Below are 20,198 nucleotides of genomic sequence, written 5' to 3' on the forward strand. Positions count from 1 at the left end.
GAACAGCCTTTTAACTTTCAGACAAGATTATTAACCATTGACAGGTAGGGGGAAGCCACAAATGTTCCCAAGTGCAAGGGTGCAACTGTTCCCCAGGTTCTTCAGTGTACCAGTATTGACCCTGGTAGTAATCCCACCCAGGCTGGCGAGGCCCAGCAAGAGAAGGTGAAACAAGAGTAAGCAGGTGCTTTTCATCCCCCTCGTGCTCTGTAAAGGAGAGTGGCTCAGGGGTCCCAGGAAAGTGACTCTGCCCACGTGGCCCAGTCACCCAGACTTAGCAAGAGGAGGTCCCCAGTCCAGTCTTCCCTTCCTGTAGAAGCTTTGGCTTCTCAGAAGACTGGAGCACACTTCAGGAACAGCCCTTGCCCACGTTCACTTGAGTGGGACTGCTCCTCCTGACATGTGCAGGTGTCATCACGGCGGGTTGAAGATTGCCCACAACTTCGCTCACCTGGCAAGATTTCAGTCTTTGCCAGGTTGGCCAGGGGGCTCACAATCCTCTCCACCTCCTTGGGGTTTTCCAATAGCCAGGAGCTGGACAGGACTGGGGTTCAGGACTAGGACCATTATTGATCCCATTCCAGCCCTACCATGGAGGTTTACATACCTGTGTTGGTCCTCAGACTGGACAGGATGTATGCTCGAGTGGTCAAGAGATCACCAGGGGGCTCTGGCATGTGTTTCTCTCCAACAAAGCAAGCAACTTGGGAGGACCAGGAACTGGAGGGACCCGAGGGTTTTATGCCCCAGGACATTGCAGAGGCACTTTGTGGAGATCATTAAAATGATCCATCAGTTAAATGGTCTTGAGATTGGTATTGTTGTTTTGGGTGTGAGGTGCCACAGCAACTCAGGTAGGTGGTGACTCTTTAGGGATCATGTTTAGTTGTGGTTTTAGCTCCCATCAGCTCTGCAGGCCTAAGGCACAGAGGCCTAACTTAGCATTCTGTGTTGCACAATCTCCTATCATTGTGGACCTCACTTGATGAAGATCATCATCTAACAAGTACTTGTCTTGGGATCTTATTCATCAGGTAAGAAGTAATACGTTCACAATGAATCTTCTAACCCCGGACTACGCTTCTAATTTATTCAGTGTACAGCTCCCTAAGCTTCCGGAGTCAATTCCCGGAAGCTGAAACAGGGTGTAAGTCAGGCTTGCCCGTTCAGCCTTGAACCGAATAATCTTATGAACAGTTTCACCTGGAGAATTAATCTTTTCCCCAGGTGGGCGTTGTTACGGTCCGTCCGGGGCTACTAATGTTACTCAGAGCCTCCATTCTCGTGGGTGTCTACCTTACGAGCGGAAACAATCTGATCTTGCCGGGCCCTATCCCAAGTCCAGCAAGAAGTTCATGTAGTTCAAGAGCCCCCCTGCTCAGGCGGTGGTGCAGGCTTTTCAGGTTTCTGCCCCTGGACAGCCGTCAGCCTCTCACTCCCAGCCTCCACCTCGATGTGTGCGGGTTCAGCCAACACATCAGCCCCTTGTAACACCCCCGTGTGTCTCTGCCTCCCCCATGTGCCTCCGCCGGAGTTTTCTTTGCTTCATACGAAAACCCAAGGAAAGAATTTTCACTAGACATTCTGCCAGAGGCTCTGACCCTCGGGGTTATCATAGGAGCAGGGGAGCATCCTACTCCTCTCCGAGAAATTGGGAAGGCATACGCTTCAGGGGAGACAACCAAGCCTCCTCCCTGTAGTATTTCTCATATGGGTGGGAGGCTGTACCATTTTCGGGGCCACTGGAACTTCAGTCCCTGGGCCCAGAGTATAGTTATCAAGGCCCGGGGTGGAGCTGGACTGTTGTCCCCCTCCCCCAATCAGGTTCAATCAGCCTCCGGCCAGAGTTCTGGGGGTCTTTGTGAATGGCCTGTCAGGCTTTTTCAGTCTGCCAAGGAAGTTCCCTTCCACTGGAAAGTTTTTCCGGGCGTGTCCCGTTTATTTTCCTCATTCAATGCGGCAAGTCTCGGTTGCTTACAGTCTTCTGGGTTCGGATCTTACTGCTCCGTGGAGCCGTAACCACCTCTATAGACCTTTCCGACGCTTCCTTTCACATCTTGGTTGCAGAAAGGTTCTATCCCTTCTTGGGATTCAGACTCGGGGAGCAGGCGTACCCCTTCAGGTTCATGCCCTCCTCAATGCAGCTCCAGAGTCTTTGCCAGTTTGAACAATACCGTAGTTCAACAGCTCCGGTATTAGAAGGCTATGCTAGCTGCATATCTAGTTGCCTGGCTCATTTGGGCACCCAGCGTCCGGAATTGCCTGAGGGTGCCGGTCATTATAATCGGTTTTCTAGAGTCTCTGGGCTTCTAAGTAAACAGGAAGGAATCCCACCTGATTCCAGAAGGTAGCCTTCAGTAGTTGTGAATCCAGTGGAAGCGGAAAGAGATAGCAAGGGCAACATATCATTTCATCAACTCAAGCATACCTCTCGCCGTGCCCAAGAAAAGGTCTTGGGTTCTCTCCAGTTTGCTTCAGTGACGGTTCTCCTTCTGAAGTCAAAGCTGGAGTTTATAACTTTGGGGTATGGCGGAGTCAGGGGCGTGTCTCCTGATTCCTCCTGTTTGAATAGTGGCCTCCGGCTTTGCACAACTATCAAGTGCTTATCGAAGTCAGTTCCTCTCCAGCTTTCCCCTCCGGCCTCAGTATTCCACACCGTCACCTCTCTGGGCGGGTGGGGTGGATATTTTTTGGCCCATGAAGTACATGGAACTTAGTCGGTCACGTTCCGGCAGTTCCATATCAACGCTTTGGAGGGCTGTGGCAGTCTTCCTGTCCTTGGGAAACTTCTTCCTCCCAAGAGGTTTCATTTTAGGCTGGTTCTGAACAAAACAGCAATAGTGCACTGCGTAATCAAGTGGTTTTGGACTCGAGTTGCTTCATTCAGGTTATGGTTCATTCTTCTCCATAACCAACAGACACAAGTGCCTCCGTCTACCACCCTTCTCGTAGGGGTCCAAGAGGTCACTACTTTTTCCCTATCCAGGGCCTCCCCCCTGGTGTCGGAATAGTCCTTAGACGGAGCGTCATTCAGGTAGTCTTGTGACCTTTTCTTGGCCCTGGAAGTAGGTCTGTTTGCAACCCAATTCAGCCACAAACTATCAAGCTGTCACGTCTGGTATAAACTCAGCCTGCGTCAGCCCCCTCAAGTTCTGATGCCCTGGCTTTGTGGTCTTTGTGAATCTTACAGTTTAGGAGGAAACTGATATTGGTCCTGTTATTACTGTTTTCCTAAAATCAGTTAAGGGATCCTACTCTACTGCAGTATGGTTCTGCAGTTAAGTAACTAGCACTCTTCACATAGTTTTGAAGCTACAGTAATGATGCGGCCGCATTGGCCTCGAGGAAAGTGTTTTGTTGGAACCAGACTCACAGGCTCTTAACTTTCATCCCTAAGGTCTGTGTTCGTCTAAGACCAGTACTCCTTCCACATTCGGTTTCCTGGTCTTTGAGTAATGTATCAGAGTTAGCTTGGTAACCAACAATCATCTTGTTCTTACCTTTCCTTGTTGGGGAAGACCCAAAATTTTTAATCAGCTTAGCTTCTAGTGTTAGTTTTCCTGTACTGTCTGCCCTGTCTAGCGGAACCAATCATTTTGGTTTCCCCTCATCAGGGGTAGTGTTGCGAATTCCTCACCCTAACTTTCTATCTACAGTTGAAGGTCCTCATTTTCGGTGGTCACCTTGGAAAGTACTCCCCTTTTACAAGGTCTGTTTCTGTGCCCAGTTTTCTCCTTACAGGCCTTTTTCGACAGGACCTCGCAATTTTGTCAGATCCTCGCTTTTTAAAAAAAAGGGGGGGGGGTACTGTTGTCATTGTGTCTGCTATTAGGCAGAAAGTATTTTCTTAATACAAGCCTATTCAGGTTCAATTCTAAGCTCATGATCTTAGACAGTGATCACTTACATTATTTTCATTACATGAATTTAGAGGACCTTACTAATGTTCAAGGTAGAATTCTCCTAGTTTTCAACGTCTCTATTTTAAGTCTTTATTAGCATAAGAATGATGTTTATTTCTCTGTTATTATTTCACCGGCTGACACGGGACCCGATCCAGAAAAAGGATTTTGACAAAGGAAAAATCTATTTCTGGGAGGGGCCCGTGTCACCCGGTGACCCACCCGTTTTTCATTCTCTCCTCCCATGGTAAACATCATTCTAGTGGGGTGGGTGCTAACATGGAATGCGGCTAGTGTTGCCTTGTGTACAGTCCGCGAGTAGTGCATGGGCTTGTATCGGCTCCTCTTTGTTGGGACTTTTGACATTGGGAATCTTTATAGGGCAGGGTCCCGTGATTGTGACAATCTCACCCTTTACCATATCGACTCCATTTCTTGGAGCTCGCTCTGGGGTAGTAACCCCAGCTTTACATTTAGCTTTTCTCTGGTATCTAGCAACGTAATTACCTAGAAATAAGTGCTGAATGGATTATTTCACCGGGTGACACGGGCCCCTCCCCAGAAATAGATTTTTCCTTTGTCAAAATCCTTTTTCTAATACTGTATCTGATAATTTGGGTATAGGGAAATCTCTTACCATTCTCAAGCACACATTGTTGGAGTCAGCAAATGACAGAGGGTAAGTTTTACCTCAAAAACAATGTTTTTATGATAAAATCAGTTTTTTAGATACTGTACTTACCCTGTGTCATTGAGATCCCTCCCTCCTTCCCTCTTAAGAGATTAAGAGAAGAATGACAACCAAAGCAATCATTGTCTTACCCCCACCCTCCAAAGATTGGGAGTAACTATCAGGAGTGTTCATTAATGGTTGTTTCAGTTTAAACACTTTTTCAACCTGCGCCAAACAGTTGTAGACAGAGCAAATAATAAAGGGTAAGTACCTAAAGAATAAATTTTATAAAAATTATTATTTGTAAAAAAATGGGTGGAGTCTTTAAATTTTCCTCGACCATTTATGTACTGTTAAATTTACTCATAAAAGTTAAGAAAATTTTAGGGATTTTATTTAGAAAAATGTTATTGGCTGTTCATAAAGAGTCTTTTCCTGTTTTAAGGTGTAGTTGCTGGATATCACAAAAATGACTTGGACTTGATGCTGATGTACAGTGAGGCTAACAAAGCAAAAGAACTTGAAACTGGTGAGCTTTGCCATGAGAAAGGCTATCCAGGGATGGAACAAGCAGTTGGTGTCACTAAATGTGAGGCTGTTGGAGGTCAAGATGAAATGGCAATGTGTCAGAAGACAGGTCCTTTAATGTTCAGTCATTCAATCTTAGAACCAGGTAAATAGCCTTAGAATTTTTTGCTCTGTTATTGTCAGTGTTAGAAATTATGCTAAGCATACATCTGCTCATAGCACTTATTGTTGCTGTCGAGGAGAATGACTGCCTGATATTTTTAGGCCTTGCATTGTAAGGTTACTTACCAGTCATAATGATCATGAAAATCTTCAGAGCAGTAGAATAGGTAGAATGTGTTCAGATTACTTTATTCCATGATAAATGGAAAAATTATATGTATATGTAAAGTATCTTCATTTTCTTTTACATACATGGTTCCCTGTCAAATTGAAAAATTTGGTCACATACATCTTTATTTTTACTTTGCTTTCCTTCAGATATAAAGTGAAAGTTATGAACAGTTGAAGAAAGACTTTTCTTTACACTTGAAAATTGTAACCAGATGCTTTTCTTCAGATGTAAAGTTAAAGTTATGAGCAGGTGAAGAAAGACTTTTCTTTACACTTGAAAATTGTAAACAGAAGCAAAACACAAATAAAATATAGATCAGGCCAGAATAAAACTAATTATATCTGTGATTCCCTTAACCCTTTAATGCTGACTGGACGTATTTTACATTGACAAAGGTTGTCTGTCGGGTGCCGAGTGGACGTAAAATATGTTGACTACAAAAAGTTTTTTTAAATATTCGCGGAAAAATACTTATAGGCCTCATTTGCGAAAAATTTTAAATCGCCCCTTGAGGGATGCTGGGAGTTCATGGATCACGCTGTTGTTTTGTTTACAAGCAATACCCAGCTTTGCATGCGCGAATTTCTTTCTTATCCCAAAAGAAAGCATCAGCTAACTCTGCTGAAATCTCAGAAATTCTTTAGTCACTTTGTCATAATTTTTGCACTGTTTTCTATTAGCCTTTACATAAAGTTTTATATATGAAAATGTGCACAATTTCATGTAGAATACAACTAAAAATAACTCATGGTTGTAGCTTTTATCAATTTTGACATATTTTCATATAAATCACGATAAGTGCCAAAATTTCAACCTTCAGTCAACTTTGACTCGACCAAAATGGTCGACAAATGCAATTGTAAGTTAAACTCTTACATTCTAGTAATATTCAATCATTTACCTTCATTTTGCAACAAACGAGAAGTCTCTAGCACAATATTTCGATTTATGGTGAATTTTTGAAAAAAACTTTGTCCTCATGTCCGCTCTAACTCCGCTGAAAATCTCAGAAATTCTTTAGTCACTTTGTCCTAGTTTTTGCACTGTTTTCTATTAGCTGTTACATAAAGTTTTATATATGAAAATGTGCGCAATTTCATGTAGAATACATCTAAAAATAACTCATGGTTGTAGCTTTCATCAATTTTGACATATTTTCATATAAATCACGATAAGTGCCAAAATTTCAACCTTCAGTCAACTTTGACTCGACCAAAATGGTAAAAAAGTGCAATTGTAAGCTAAAACTCTTACAGTCTAGTAATATTCAATCATTTACCTTCGTTTTGCAACAAACGAGAAGTCTCTAGCACAATATTTTGTAATTTCGTAATTTTTGCACTGTTTTATATTAGCCGTTACATAAGGTTTTATATATGAAAATGTGCACAATTTCATGTAGAGTACAGCAAAAAATAACTCATGGTTGTAGCTTTTGTCAAGTTTGAAATATTTTCATATAAATCACGATAAGTGCCGAAATTTCAACCTTCAGACAACTTTGACTGGACCGAAATGGTCAAAAAATGCAGTTGTAAGCTAAAAATCTTACATTCTAGTAATATTCAATCATTTACCTTCATTTTGCAACAAACGAGAAGTCTCTAGCACAATATTTCGATTTATGGTGAATTTATGAAAAAAAAATTTTACGTCCGCGTGTTACGAATTCATGCATTATTTTATGATAATATTTTCTCTGTGTTGCTTTGATCGTTTTACAATTTGTTATATACCAAAATCATCACAATTTAGTGTACAGTACAACAAAAAAAAAAAGTAACTCATTAGCTTTAACCGTTTTGCTCACAGCACGATTTGTATACAATCATATATGAAACTTTCTTTCGTGCTGTCATATATTCCAATATTTATATGTGATAATGATATTTTTTTTCATTTCTGATGGTTGCATACTAAACTTTAGGCAATGAGAAAAAAAGGAGCCAAAAATGAATTCTTAATCTTAAAAACTAAGCGTGCTTTGATTTTTTGAAAAAAACTTTCTTTCCGCTTCGGCGCTAACTCTCAAACCCCGTCTGCATATGGCAGACACTTTTGTAAATAGAGGCTCGGTGTTTAAGGGTTAAGTAGGTAACATAATTAAACTTAATGCAGAGCCATTGTGAATAACTGCAAGGAACAGAACAGACATGTCAGCAGTTTATCCAAGTGGCAGTCAGAATTCCCAGCCAACATTTTAGCTAAGCAAATATAGTATTTAGATTTTTTGCAAAAAAAAAAATGAGGTGGATTAGTTTAAATTTTTGCATTATGTTACAGTTCTTGTCTGTTTCTTTATCATTTCAGTGACTTTTCCGTCCATTTTCTTTACAGAAACATCAGATCCACAGCAGGGTCTCATGTCCATATCAGATGTTTCACAAGCATGTATGCTGAAACCATATGCTGGAAATGAAGGCGCAGCAGGCAACATGTCAGAAAGTGATCAGGCAAATAATAGTTTTGATGACCGTTACAGAAGTCCCTGCCCTTTCTGTGGAGACATGTTTACCCATGTTATTGCACACATGATGACGGCTCATTCTGATGCCCCAATGGTGGCTGAGGCCATGTCCCACGAGAAAGGAAGCCCCCAGAGAAGAGCCCTTTTTATTGCCCTTAAGAATAAAGGGCATGCTCTCTATAATAAGTTTTCCCAGAAAGATTGTAAAGAAATGGAAGGTCCGAATCTTGGGAAAAGCCCGAATAACCCAACCCAGAAAGTAACATGTAAATATTGCTCCAGAAATTACAAAGCTCATAAGATTCGTTATCATTACATGAAATGTTCAGCTTACAAGGAGTCAACTAACCACAACACTTTCACTTTCAGAAGAGAAATGAGAAAGCAAGATCACTATAAGAAGTGCATGAACATAATGCAAGCCTTTCCTTTTGTGAATGAGAAGGTAGCAAGTGAGATTCTAGCTCGCATGAGACAAGATAAAATCACCTCGCACATTCTGAATGATCCTCTGTTACTGAAGTATGCTGAAGTTCATTCCCAAGGAAATGTTAATCCTAGTTTTTTGCACAAAGTAAAGCAAGATTTGCGCAATTTAGGGAAGCTGATCTTATCACTGAGAGAAAAAGATGACAATATACAATACATGGCTGATGTTTTGAAGCCATCGTCATTTGGTCTTGTAGTGCGTTGTGTACAGGAGCATTCAGGTTTTAATTCTGTTACTTGTTCATATGAGCACACATCTACGCCCATGAACACAGGTTATACTTTAAGGAAATGTACAGAATTATTAAAAGAAGAGGCACTTAAAACTATGGATGAAGGATTAATCCAACAATGCAATGAATTTACAGATCTGATGATAAATGACTGGAAAGATTGTATGAGTATTGATGTGGCTCGTAACAGGAAGCGTGAAAAGTTACCTCTTGTTCAAGATATCAAAGCATTGCAGCTGTACTTTGATAGGGAAATGAATATTGGTCTGAAAAAATTGTATGAAAGCAAAGCTGCAAGTCACTGGAGGAGGCTCTCAAGATTGACACTTGGGAGTATTGTACTTTTTAACAGGGGAAGCAGCAGGAAAATTGATCGTATGACCATGAATGACTTTGAGAGTGGTTGTTCTTCAGATACAGTTTTGCCAGAATTAGAGGACAAACTTTCACATGTAGAGAAACAGTCTGCAACTAATCTGACAAAAATATACATTAATGAAAATCCTGGTAAAAAGGTTCCCATTTTATTAAAACCATTGCATATTGAAGCTGTCAAATTAATGAATGAACTGAGGGACACAGTGGGTGTTGTAGATAATCCTTTCATATTTGCCCGTCCTGGGGGTGAAACTCCATTGAGGGGTGATGTGATAAGGGAATTTGCCCATCGTGCCGGTTTAGAACAGCCAAATAATATTACACCTTCAAATTTAAGAAAACATGTCATAGTTACTAACCACCTTACATCTTTTCCTCGTCGACGTGAAAGTGCACAAGTAAAACGCAGAGCAGCAAATAATATTGATCAGAACAAATATCATGCAGAAGGTAATTTAGTCTGCTTATTTTAGCAGATTTTCTCAAATTTTCATTATGTTGTACCATACCAGTATTTGAGGAGATAACTTTTAAATCTCGAGAATTGTTCGTATAGTTTATAATACAATTTGTGGCAAACATTGACTATGAAGGTATTAGTAGTTTAACCAGACCACTAAGTCTTGTAAGTTGATGTAGTTTTAACTTTGTCACGTGTAGAGTTTGAGTGACTCAGACTTATTTTCATTTTAGGTTACAGTCATTATGAGCAGACAGGAAATGATTCTCAAGAAATGTCAGAAGATAGGGTGCTGGAGGCCAATGGAGTCACATTAATGGAACCAAAGCTTGAAAATGATGAAGGCAATATGGAAGACATTAAAAAGGAGTTCAATTTTAGAGGTAAGTAACATTTGATTGTAATTAGAGAAGTCAAACAGTGTAAACAAATGTTAACAATTACATAACATCAACTCTTACAAAAACAGTTGAGAAATGGGTGAACAGCAGGCTAAATACCTGGGACAGCCTAGATTTTTTATGTTTTCACTCCATTTGACCTAGCCAGTCAAGTGCTAGTTAAGGTCAGGGTCTCTAAATGCACAAAATGATGCTGATCACTCCACTATGGCATCGGTGTGACTGGTTCGTGAATCTTCTTCAGCCTTCAGTGGACAGTTGTAGGAGCCTTGCCACCCTGGAGGAGAGTCCTGAAGTTGCACTTCTGGAGTTCCTGGAGTTCAACAGCAATCTAAACAGCTTAAGTCTTCATGCCTGGAGGTTGTTGAGCAAGTCTCAGAGTTTGCTCCTGGAGCCATTGACCAGTTCTGCTGAACCACAACCATCAACTTGTACCAGGCAAAGTGGGTTAGGTTTTACAGTATACGGTGAGAGGGGTACCAATACGATCAGTGCTTCTATTCTCATGATTTTAAACTTCATCCTGCATCCGTCTCTAGGAGAAGCTGTTATTCGGCAATGAAACATTTGGGCAGTACTCTGAAAATGTTGCCTTTACATCTTGAGGCCTGTGAGTTAGCTGCATGCCTGTTCAGGCAGTTACTCATTACAAAATCTGTTTACTGAGGGTTTGTCTTCTGTCCAGTAAGAGCTGTTTGTCTCTAACTGAAGAGGACTAGACATCCAAGAGGTTAGAGCCCCTTATCATTGTTATTAACAAACCATGATTGGAATCACATCTCCAAGAATTCTTCTGGGTGGAGTAGATAATTTCTCAGACTTATGCTAAAGTTTCTGAAGACGATGCTAGTCGAGTAAGAACGACTGTTCATGAGATCTGGCTCATCAGCCTCATTATCCTTCAAGAGGAATATTGAGATAACAGTCATTTTAAATGCTAGTAATGGAAAGTCACTTTACTATTGATTTTGGTGCTTGTCCAAAGTGATATCCAGTACCCATTCCACTAGATATGATTTAAGTTCTGCCAGTATCTTTGGTACACAAAGCAGTTTTCTGTCACAGTGATCAAAGGATACCGCTTTACATTGTATCCAGTTCTGCATCATCCTGACTGGAATATCACATATGATTTAAATCTGGAAGAGGTTGTCAATCTTTTATGCTGGAAATTTCAAAAATTCCTATCATGTTTACAATGAAATTTAGATGTTGTCCTTAGATTTTAACATAACCTCAGTTTGAGCCTTTTGATAAGGCATCACTTAAGAACTTGGAAGATGCCTTTCTTTTAGCTTTTACTACAGCAAAGTATATTAGTGAGCTTCAAGCCCTTTTTTTTATGTGGGCTTTGTTCTAGTGCAGTCTCTCTTCATATATTGCTTAGAGAAAAGACATAGAAGTGACAGTGCCTAATTTAACTGCTTTGGTAGGCAGTGAAGAAGTGGCTTTTTTATGTCCAGTTAGAACTCTTAAGGGTTTATCATGGCTTCCATACTGTAAGCATGTCTTTATTACCTTTACAGCTTTTCACTAGAGAAGGTTGTCATGCAGCTCAAGAGAGATGTAACTGTTTGTTCCTCATGTTATTTGCAAAATGTTCAAGTTTAGTATGAGGTATAAAGCCCTAGTCCTATTGTTTGCGATGGGGATGCTTTCTCCTGAATTTTGGGAGAATGAAGGTACACATTGGTGTAAGGAGTGCACCTTCATATATGAAGGTGGTAGTTGTCTTTAGTTTTGGACTGTTAATTATGGGCTTTCAACTCGGGCACAGGAGTCATTAGAACTCTACAAGAGAGATTTCTTTTTCCCTGTAAGGATCCTCTTACTAGTCTTGCTACGAGGGCCTCACACCTTGTTGTGGTTCCAACGTCTGGTGACAGTACTTGCCAGTAAGGATCACACAACAGGCAGGAATGTTGAGAAGCTATTTTCCCCTCATTAAAAAGTTTTTGTTCACTTGGCAGAACTGTTGTTTTCTGTAGCGGCAGAACTGTTGTTTTCTGTAGCTGCACTAACCCACCATCCTCATTCAATGTGGTAGTCAGCTAACTTTGACAGTAGGTATGGTTCATTCTAAATAATGAAAATTTTTATGATAATACTTACCCACTGTTAAGGTGGAAACCCACTCAGCCTCCCCACATCTTGGTGGGTGGTCATGTATCAGTTTCTAATAATATAGTAATTTTTTGTAAAATTCCTTTTAATATCATTAATGTTTTGTTTATTTTACTTAACTTTCTATCCAAATTATCTAATCATCTTCCTATTTGGCACTTTAGTTTTTCAGACCATCATGGGACTTTGTGTTTTGTTAGATGAGATTCTGATTTTGGTATTGCTTTATCAGCAGCATTTTTAATGAAATCAACAAGAAATTTAGTAGTTTCATTATGGTCTTTTAAATATTCAAATGGTGGGATATTCCTAGTGTGGAATTCATGTTGCTCCCAATCTGCTTTTTAAATGTTATATTGAAGGACATGCTTGGTGGGCTTATTTTGTAATAATGAAATTATTGGGAAATGATCACTTATATGCAAGTTGTCAACTGTATTCCAATCTCATCTGTCTACTGTTTGTTGTACATAGAGTTAAGTCGACTGAGAAAAATGTTCATGTGTTTTAGAAAAATATGTGCTGATTTCATTATCATTTATACAGCAGGTCATATGAATCTATGATTTCTTCTGTTTTACTCCCTGCTCTATTTGAGTCTGTACAATTACAGTCCCACATTGGGCTGTGAGCATTAAAATCTTTATTGATTCTTCTAAAGAAAGGTTGTCAGAGGAGGTTCCAGCAGTTGTCACCTGTGCCGAGTCGCTACCATCAAAGGGCCCAGGGGTACTTGAATTTTTATTTTCACCTATCATAAAGATTTGAGGGAGAAAAAAAAAACTTGAAAACCTTAAATAGATATCATCAGCTTTTCGTGGAGTTTTATTCTTCCACCAATGGCACAAGTGAGAACCGACTCCCAAATATCCTCCCCCTACCCTACCCCACAGGGGATGGCACAACATAATTAGAGTGGCCCAGGCGTAAGCCAAACCCGCTTGCTAGGAGTGAAGGTATTATAAGAATACTATCATCCCCACCCTAATCACATTATGGGCAAACTGTCTAGAATGCCAATTGTCCTATGCCCAGAACCAGACCTCCCTGGAATCCGTGGTCCAGCCCTAAAGAACAGTTCTGCCTTTGAGCTATCAGTCTCATAACTCCCAGGTCTGAACATTATCGGGCAGTTGATGGTCCTACCACAGTTCTCATTATTTAGGTTTGGATATAAACCCAGTCCCAGCTGTGATATCTTTTCCTATTTAACAGGTCCAATAAATTTTAGCAAAAGTGGAAAATTCCACAACATTAATCCAAACAAATATATCATCACATATGAGACTCTTGGACTCAAACTCAGGAACAAATTCCTGGGGTTCAAGAGCCCCCTCACCACATCAAGGTGGTCCCACATCGAGGGGGAAGGGTAATGTTGTAAGATGACTTTGAAATGATATTGAAGTGTTTTAGGATGATAGTTCAAGGTATATTTGGTGTTTGAACTATTAAAATAGGCAGTTATTTAGCCATGAAAATAAAATGAAAATACAATAGTTAGTGAATATTGCTCTATGAAAAAATCTACGAAGTAGTGAATTTTCCGTAATATATTTGGAGATGAAGTTCCACAGAAAAACCCACAGTTAACTGAAGGTGTGATTGCTGATCCACAATATAGCAGGGACCCACTGTACTGTACAGTAGTGTGAGTGACAAAATAGGTAAAAGAAATGATTAGATTGCTGTTTTACTTATCCACAAATTCCCAGTATCTTCAAGGGTTTATGATTTATTATTGCAGATAATTGAGGGATCACTGTACACACTTTCCACCTCCCATCCCACCATTTTCACTGTTATGTTAAATTTACACGAATGATGAGGGGGATGAGTACTATTTACCAAACGATCAAAAAAGCATCTTATCCTTTCTGTCAAACATAATAATATAGGTGTGAGGACATTTGGAGCACAAATGAGGACTATATGATTGATGGGGTGTATGAAAAATAATTTTTACATAAAAATATATTTTTACATAAGTAACTTACCAAATAATTACATAGCTATAGTTTCTACTTTACACGGCAGCTCAAAATTAAAAATTTGCAGTAGCACTCTTTTGTTTTGGGGGTAGGTATACTGCCCTGCCCACTATCGGGAAAGAATAGGTACAACGTAGCTAAGAAGCTCAATTCGTTTCTGCCAGCCAATGACTGAACACCAGTTATTAGCAGCTCTTGATTTGTTTTCGCCGGATAGTCGGAGATCGTCTTTGGTGAAGTACCCTTTGCTTTTGGTAACGTACTGTAGCTATTTAGCTTAGCTAGAATTTGGATTATTTCCTCAATTGTGACTTGTCTGATTGGAATATTGACCAGTATGTCTGACTCTAGTTTGTCTAGCATTAGGTATTGCAGCAAAGGCTGCAAAACTAGACTCACTTCTGCAAAATATGACTCGCATACCATTTGATGTACTTGTAGGGAACAAATTTGTTCTCCGAAATTGAATTGTGATGAATGTAAGGACTGGGAGAAGGGTAAGTGGGAGACTTTACAGGCATACTTAGACTAATTGCAGCATGACCGAATTATTTAAGTGACCTTTTGGATTGTTAGCTTTGGCAACCTGCAATTAACCTCCTACGTTGCAAAGAACCCACTCAAGTAGAGGCGACCCTTGGCTCTGCTGCCACGCCACTACAGGTTGAGAGGAGCTACGACAAGAGGCACTACTCGTCTGCCGTTGCTCCCTCACCAGGTAAGGTTACAACAAGCATTGCAAGATGCTAGCTAATTTTCTATTCCAAATTCTTCTCCATATCAGAGTTTTCTGTAGGGTAGTATATGTCCATTCATCCCCCTCCAATCAATGTGGGATTCAGCTATGTAATTATTTGGTAAGTTACTTATGTAAAATGACATTTTTATAATAAAATAAAGTTTTAAATATACTTACCAAATAATTACATGGTTGGAGCCCTCCCTCCTTCCCTCTCATAGACGTAGAGCATAAATGAATTGAGCTCTTTAGCTACGTTGTACCTATTCTTCCCTGGTAATGGACGGGTCAGTATGCCTACATCCAAAACAAAAGAGCACTACCTCAAATTTCGAATTTTGAGCTGCCGCGTAAAGTAGAAACTAGCTATGTAATTATTTGGTAAGTATATATAAAATTGATTTTATTATAAAAATGTCATTTTATGTTACAATATTTATAAGGAAATCATTTTTCCCAGCAGTAATGTAACATTCAGAAATTGTAATGTGCCATTCTTCATGGAAGTCATTAGATAACAGGTTTTGATGTAGGAAAAACCTATTGTTGGTACCCGCTGTGAGTCCTCAAAGGAATTACACTCTCGTGGTCCCCCCAGGCCCCCATGAGACAGACCAACCGGTTACAAAGAATTCTCTTACAGTTGGTCTCGGCCAAAATAGTTCTTCTTGGTACAGTGATAGAATATAAAGGACTCAGGACAGGAAGGCTCTATCTCCTGTCCTACAACGGCTACCTCGGCTTTATGTCCCACTTGCACAGGTGTGACAACAGCATATGTTGGCCATCTTCCTCATTTCACACCAGGTCTGTGCAAGATAAATGTTCACCCCAGTCCCATGCCTTTTTTTTTCAGGGAAAGTGGGTGGGTTTGAGGACTCTCAGCAGCTACCAAAAATAGGTTTTTCCTACTTCAAAGCCTGTTTTTGATAGTGTAGCTGCTGTTCGTCCTCAAGGAGCTTACAATTATCATTTAAACTTATTGCCAGGAGAATGTTGCATATTTCACACTTGGTCCAGCAACCAACCAAATTCTCCTTTATTCCTTCAGGGGCTGGACCATGGCAGGTAGTTATTAGCCATTTCCACAGGTGAAAAGCAGACAGAGCAATTCCTATGGCGCAGGTGATGTGTAGTCCTTCATAATAGTATCCCAGTATTGATAAAAGGAACAAGTGTTTAGTAAAAACTACTTAGTGCTAGCTACCTATATCACTCTATAGGCAGCAAACACAGAGTTAACACAGGCATACTTGGCCACAAGTATGTGTCCACAGTATGATGTAAGGTAACATGATTAATGGGTTATACCCATCAAATAGTAGTAATTATTAAAATAATAATTCACAGTTACTACACTAACATTGCCTTAAATGATTTACTCACAAATGCTTCTCAACTCAATTAAGACAAAACTAAATGGATTTCCATACAGTACTATATATATTTCTACACATTTCATAACCTTTGATTACCCGGTCTATTCCCAAGCACCAGGTAAAGGTTATGTGGCCTATATGCTATGTTAGTTGGTACATAATTAAAATAGATAAATTTTGGAATTATCTTACCAAAAATATATAAAATCTGTATATCTAAGATTTTAAATTGTTCGGCAAAGCTCACCATTACAAAAAAGTACTTTTGTGTTCCCTTAGGAACAGGACAAACATCACAACAATTTTATCAACACCTGTTACATCATTGCCAGTGGAGTAATACCTGTTGGAAGTAGATCCACATGAATGTATTTCCATTAACACTGGAAAAGAACCTGAAATTAAGGGTAACTGGGGAACTGTCTATATCACAAAAACAATTTAGTTTGATTATTAAATACTACAAAGGAAGTAATATTGGCCTTTGGTAAACACCAAGGCTCATAAGTGAAGCACAATTGTGAACTACAATCACGTCTATGTTTCGAAACAAGAAGTTAGGCTAACCGGATTTATCATTTTGGTAACCTCAAATTATCTATCAGTGTCAAAAAATCTTTGAATAATAGGTTTCAATAACAAAATTGTCTAATATTATTGCCTTAATAATTATCACTTTGTCAAAGAAGAAAAGAACAGCATGGCAATTACAGCATAGCCTAATGATCTACTCCTAACTTCTCGCCTTGCAGGAGGCTTACTGGCTCCCAGTGTAAACAAAAATAAGCCTACCTGTTAAAATTTTTAGGAGCTAAAACTTTTCACAGGGTCTTAAAGCAAAGTACAGACAGTCCCTGGTTATCGGTTGTGATTCCGTTCCAACGGCATGACAATAAGCGAAAATCGCCAATAGCCGAAAACCGGCAATTTTATATAAGTAACATAGCAAGTAATTACATAGCTATTAGTTTCATTTATTCGCAGTTGTTTAAATTCAGATTTCGCGGTAGCGACACCGATGTTCTGTGCAGGTGACTAGCCTCGCCCCCAACGAGATAGATAGGAACGAATTAGCAGAGAATCCTCAGTCTGTTTCTGCAACGTCTGGTGTTAACATCAGGTGTCGGCAGTAGCTTTTCTTTTTTCGCTGGTCATTTAACTGGACTTTGGTGTTCAAGCCGAAAGTTGAGTAGCTTCAGCTGAAAACTTTCAGGATGAGTTTTTTCATTGTTTTGTTGTTACTAAATGGAGTCTGGTATATCAATTTTTCACTTTACAGTGAAAATTGCAGTTAATTGTTTAACTATTTTGCCGAGTGGCGTACTATAATGTAAACATTGGTTCATTGTCGAACCGATGTTTACACTCGCTACTGAACTGATTTTTTCAATGCTACAGTACTGAAGTTACATCTTTGGTCTTACTCACCTGTATGACGAGTAATGTAATAATGTAAAGTGTTGCCGAGTAATGTGATACAGTAAACTTCGGATTCACTAGGACAAGTAATGTAATAATGTAAAGTGTTGCCGAGTAATGTGATGAAGTAAACTTTGCATTCGCTTCCATATTTATCGAGTAGCGTAACAAAACATAAACATTGTGTTCGCTACAGGACCGATAATGATATACTATATCTCCATAAGTCTCAAATAATGTTTGTTAGGAGTTGAGATTTGTCTGTATGATGGTACTCGGTGTACTTCAAGAATTAATGAAAACCATCTTATTACACTTTCCTTTGCAGAGAACTGTAAAAGTGACGGCAGAATGTAGTAGGAGAGTTGTGGTCATTTTGGTTGCACTGGGCTTTCAAAAGAATTGCCGTTCTTGACAGCTGAGGATTGGCTCCAAACTCCCAGGAACTCTCACCAGCTCCCCATTTCTTAGCTTACAAGCTACTAGCTTGTTTGACACCCAGTTGCCTGGCACCATTTACACCTGGCAGCACCCGGCACCCAGCAAACTGCCCAGTGAGATCTGAGCGATCAGTGGGATCTGAGTGCCCAGCTGATCCAAGCGCCCAGTGGACCCGAGCTCCCAACAGATCCAAGCGCCCAGTGGTTCCAAGCAGCCCAGGGATCCAAGTGTAGTCTGGCACCTACTCCCCATCCATTTTTCTCTCCTATCACTAGCCCTCTAATTTTTTCATATTGCTCCTGCACCTGGCTCCCTCACTTCCTTCCCATGCCATTACCAGTCTTGTGTCTGGGGTAACGGAAGTTAACCTTGGAATAGTGAAGTGTTGTGCAGTGGAGGAGGTGTCTACTTGTCCCCTGATGCTCCTAGACGGAAAGTCCCTGTCAAACCCCCCTAGACCTGGAAGGAGGCATACTAGAAGTCCCAGGGAGGTCGGGGGGTTACACACAGGTGGTCGCCCCCTCAGTCGAGCCTGTTGCCGGTCCCAGGTATCGACAGACAGCCACTGGAAAGGCGTTTTACTGAATGTGTAGTGGAGGATGTGGCTATCTGGCCCTACCAGATCTCCTAAACCCAGGAGGAGGCATACAGTCGGTCCATGGGGGTCCGAAGGGTTTTTTGCCCCCGGGTAGTTGCTCCTCAGTCAATCCTGCTGTCCGCAGGTCTCGACGGATAGCCATTGGAAAGGCGTCCATAGGGATGTGCTTCCTTTGTCCTCTAGTGATATGGATCCCAGTATAAACAGTTATGGATCCCAATATATACAAGAGGAATCAGTGGTGTTGTTCCAGGATTCTAGTGTGGACAGACATGGATCCCAGTGTTGACAGGGGGTGTTGATGTTGTTTTTTGGGCGTATCTTGGATTTTGAAGAGCCTTATCTTCCATTTGTGGAGCGCCAGTAATTGGTGCCAAACGCTCTTTCAATCTGAGTGCCTAGCAGTGTTAGAGCGGATGGAGTCTGAGCACCCAGTGTCCAAAGCGTCCACTGAGATCAAAGCATACAGAGGGATCTGATGGCTCCAAGCATCCAGTGGGATCTGTTGGATCCAAGTGGCTAGTGGGATCTGATGGATCTAAGTGTCCAGCAGGATCTGATGGATCCAGTTGTACAGTGGGATTGAGTGCCCAGTGGGATCTGATGGATCCAAGTGTCAAGTGGGATCTGAGGGATCCAAGTGTCAAGTGGGATCTGATGGATCCAAGTGTCCAGTGGGATCTGAGGGATCCAAGTGTCCAGTGGGATCTGAGGGATCCAAGTGTCCAGTGGGTTCTGAGGGATCCAAGTGTCCAGTGGGATCTGAGGGATCCAGTGTCCAGTGGGATCTGATGGATCCAAGTGTCCAGTAGGATCTGATGAATCCAAGTGTCCAGTGGGATCTGATGAATCCAAGTGTCCAGTGGGATCTGATGAATCCAAGTGTCCAGTGGGATCTAATGGATCCAAGTGTCCAATGGGATCCAAGGGGTCCAAGTGTACAGTGGGATCCAAGGGATTCAAGCGTATGGTGGGATCCAAGGGATCCGAGCGCCAACCTGCTGTGTCTGGCGCTAGTTCCTCTTTGGTTTAGCGCCTGAATTTTAAGAACATGCTGTTGTCCTTCCTGTCTTGTGCACCAGTTCCCATTGAGCAGGGACCAAGTCTACCTCTGGACAAGACTTCTGGGTCAGAGTTGTTGAGTTGCTGAAGGAAGCTCCCTCTAGGGTATTCCTAGTCATCCAAGCATCTGTCAAGGTTGGAAAATTGGCTTTCATTTAAAAGGAGCAAGACAGTTGTCTTTTGTTTTCCCTCACTCTAGTGCCTTGTCAGATCTAGACTTCCCTGTCAAGATTGTTGGAAGTCCTAATTTTCTGGACTGACATCAGGAATACTGGCCAGAGTCCTCTTGTCGACTTTCAGCATCTCTCGGATTTTCAAGTTTTTCCGTCTGCCAAGAGTATTTTTAGACAGCCCGAGAGTTTTACCCTCTTTTCCCCCTTTGTGCCCGGGACATTAGTAGTGAGCCTGCTCTAGCTCTGGCGCCCACGAGACGCTGGCCAGATTGGACCTAAATGCGTCCTCAGATTTTACTTCAGTTCGAAGGTTTTGGACGAAGACTGAACGCCGTAAGCTTCTTGGCTCTTTCACTCCACTGAAGATCTACATGTTGACAGTTGCTGTTATATGCTTCGTGTCAACA

At 41.0% G+C, this 20,198-nt stretch overlaps 1 protein-coding gene across 6 annotated transcripts in view; it reads left to right on the plus strand.

Annotated features, from left to right (window-relative positions):
• LOC136848111 (uncharacterized) overlaps positions 1-20,198 on the plus strand; it is a 63,082-nt gene that overhangs the window by 12,690 nt on the left and 30,194 nt on the right. For all 6 annotated transcript variants that reach the window (XM_067120330.1, XM_067120333.1, XM_067120335.1 and 3 more), the window contains exons 3-5: positions 5,021-5,248; positions 7,775-9,454; positions 9,698-9,847. In XM_067120330.1, the coding sequence (XP_066976431.1) occupies positions 5,021-5,248; positions 7,775-9,454; positions 9,698-9,847 (2,058 nt within the window). The remainder of the gene's footprint in view (positions 1-5,020; positions 5,249-7,774; positions 9,455-9,697; positions 9,848-20,198) is intronic.

Source organism: Macrobrachium rosenbergii, chromosome 18 (genome assembly GCF_040412425.1).
Source record: "Macrobrachium rosenbergii isolate ZJJX-2024 chromosome 18, ASM4041242v1, whole genome shotgun sequence".
NCBI classification, from domain to species: domain Eukaryota; kingdom Metazoa; phylum Arthropoda; class Malacostraca; order Decapoda; family Palaemonidae; genus Macrobrachium; species Macrobrachium rosenbergii.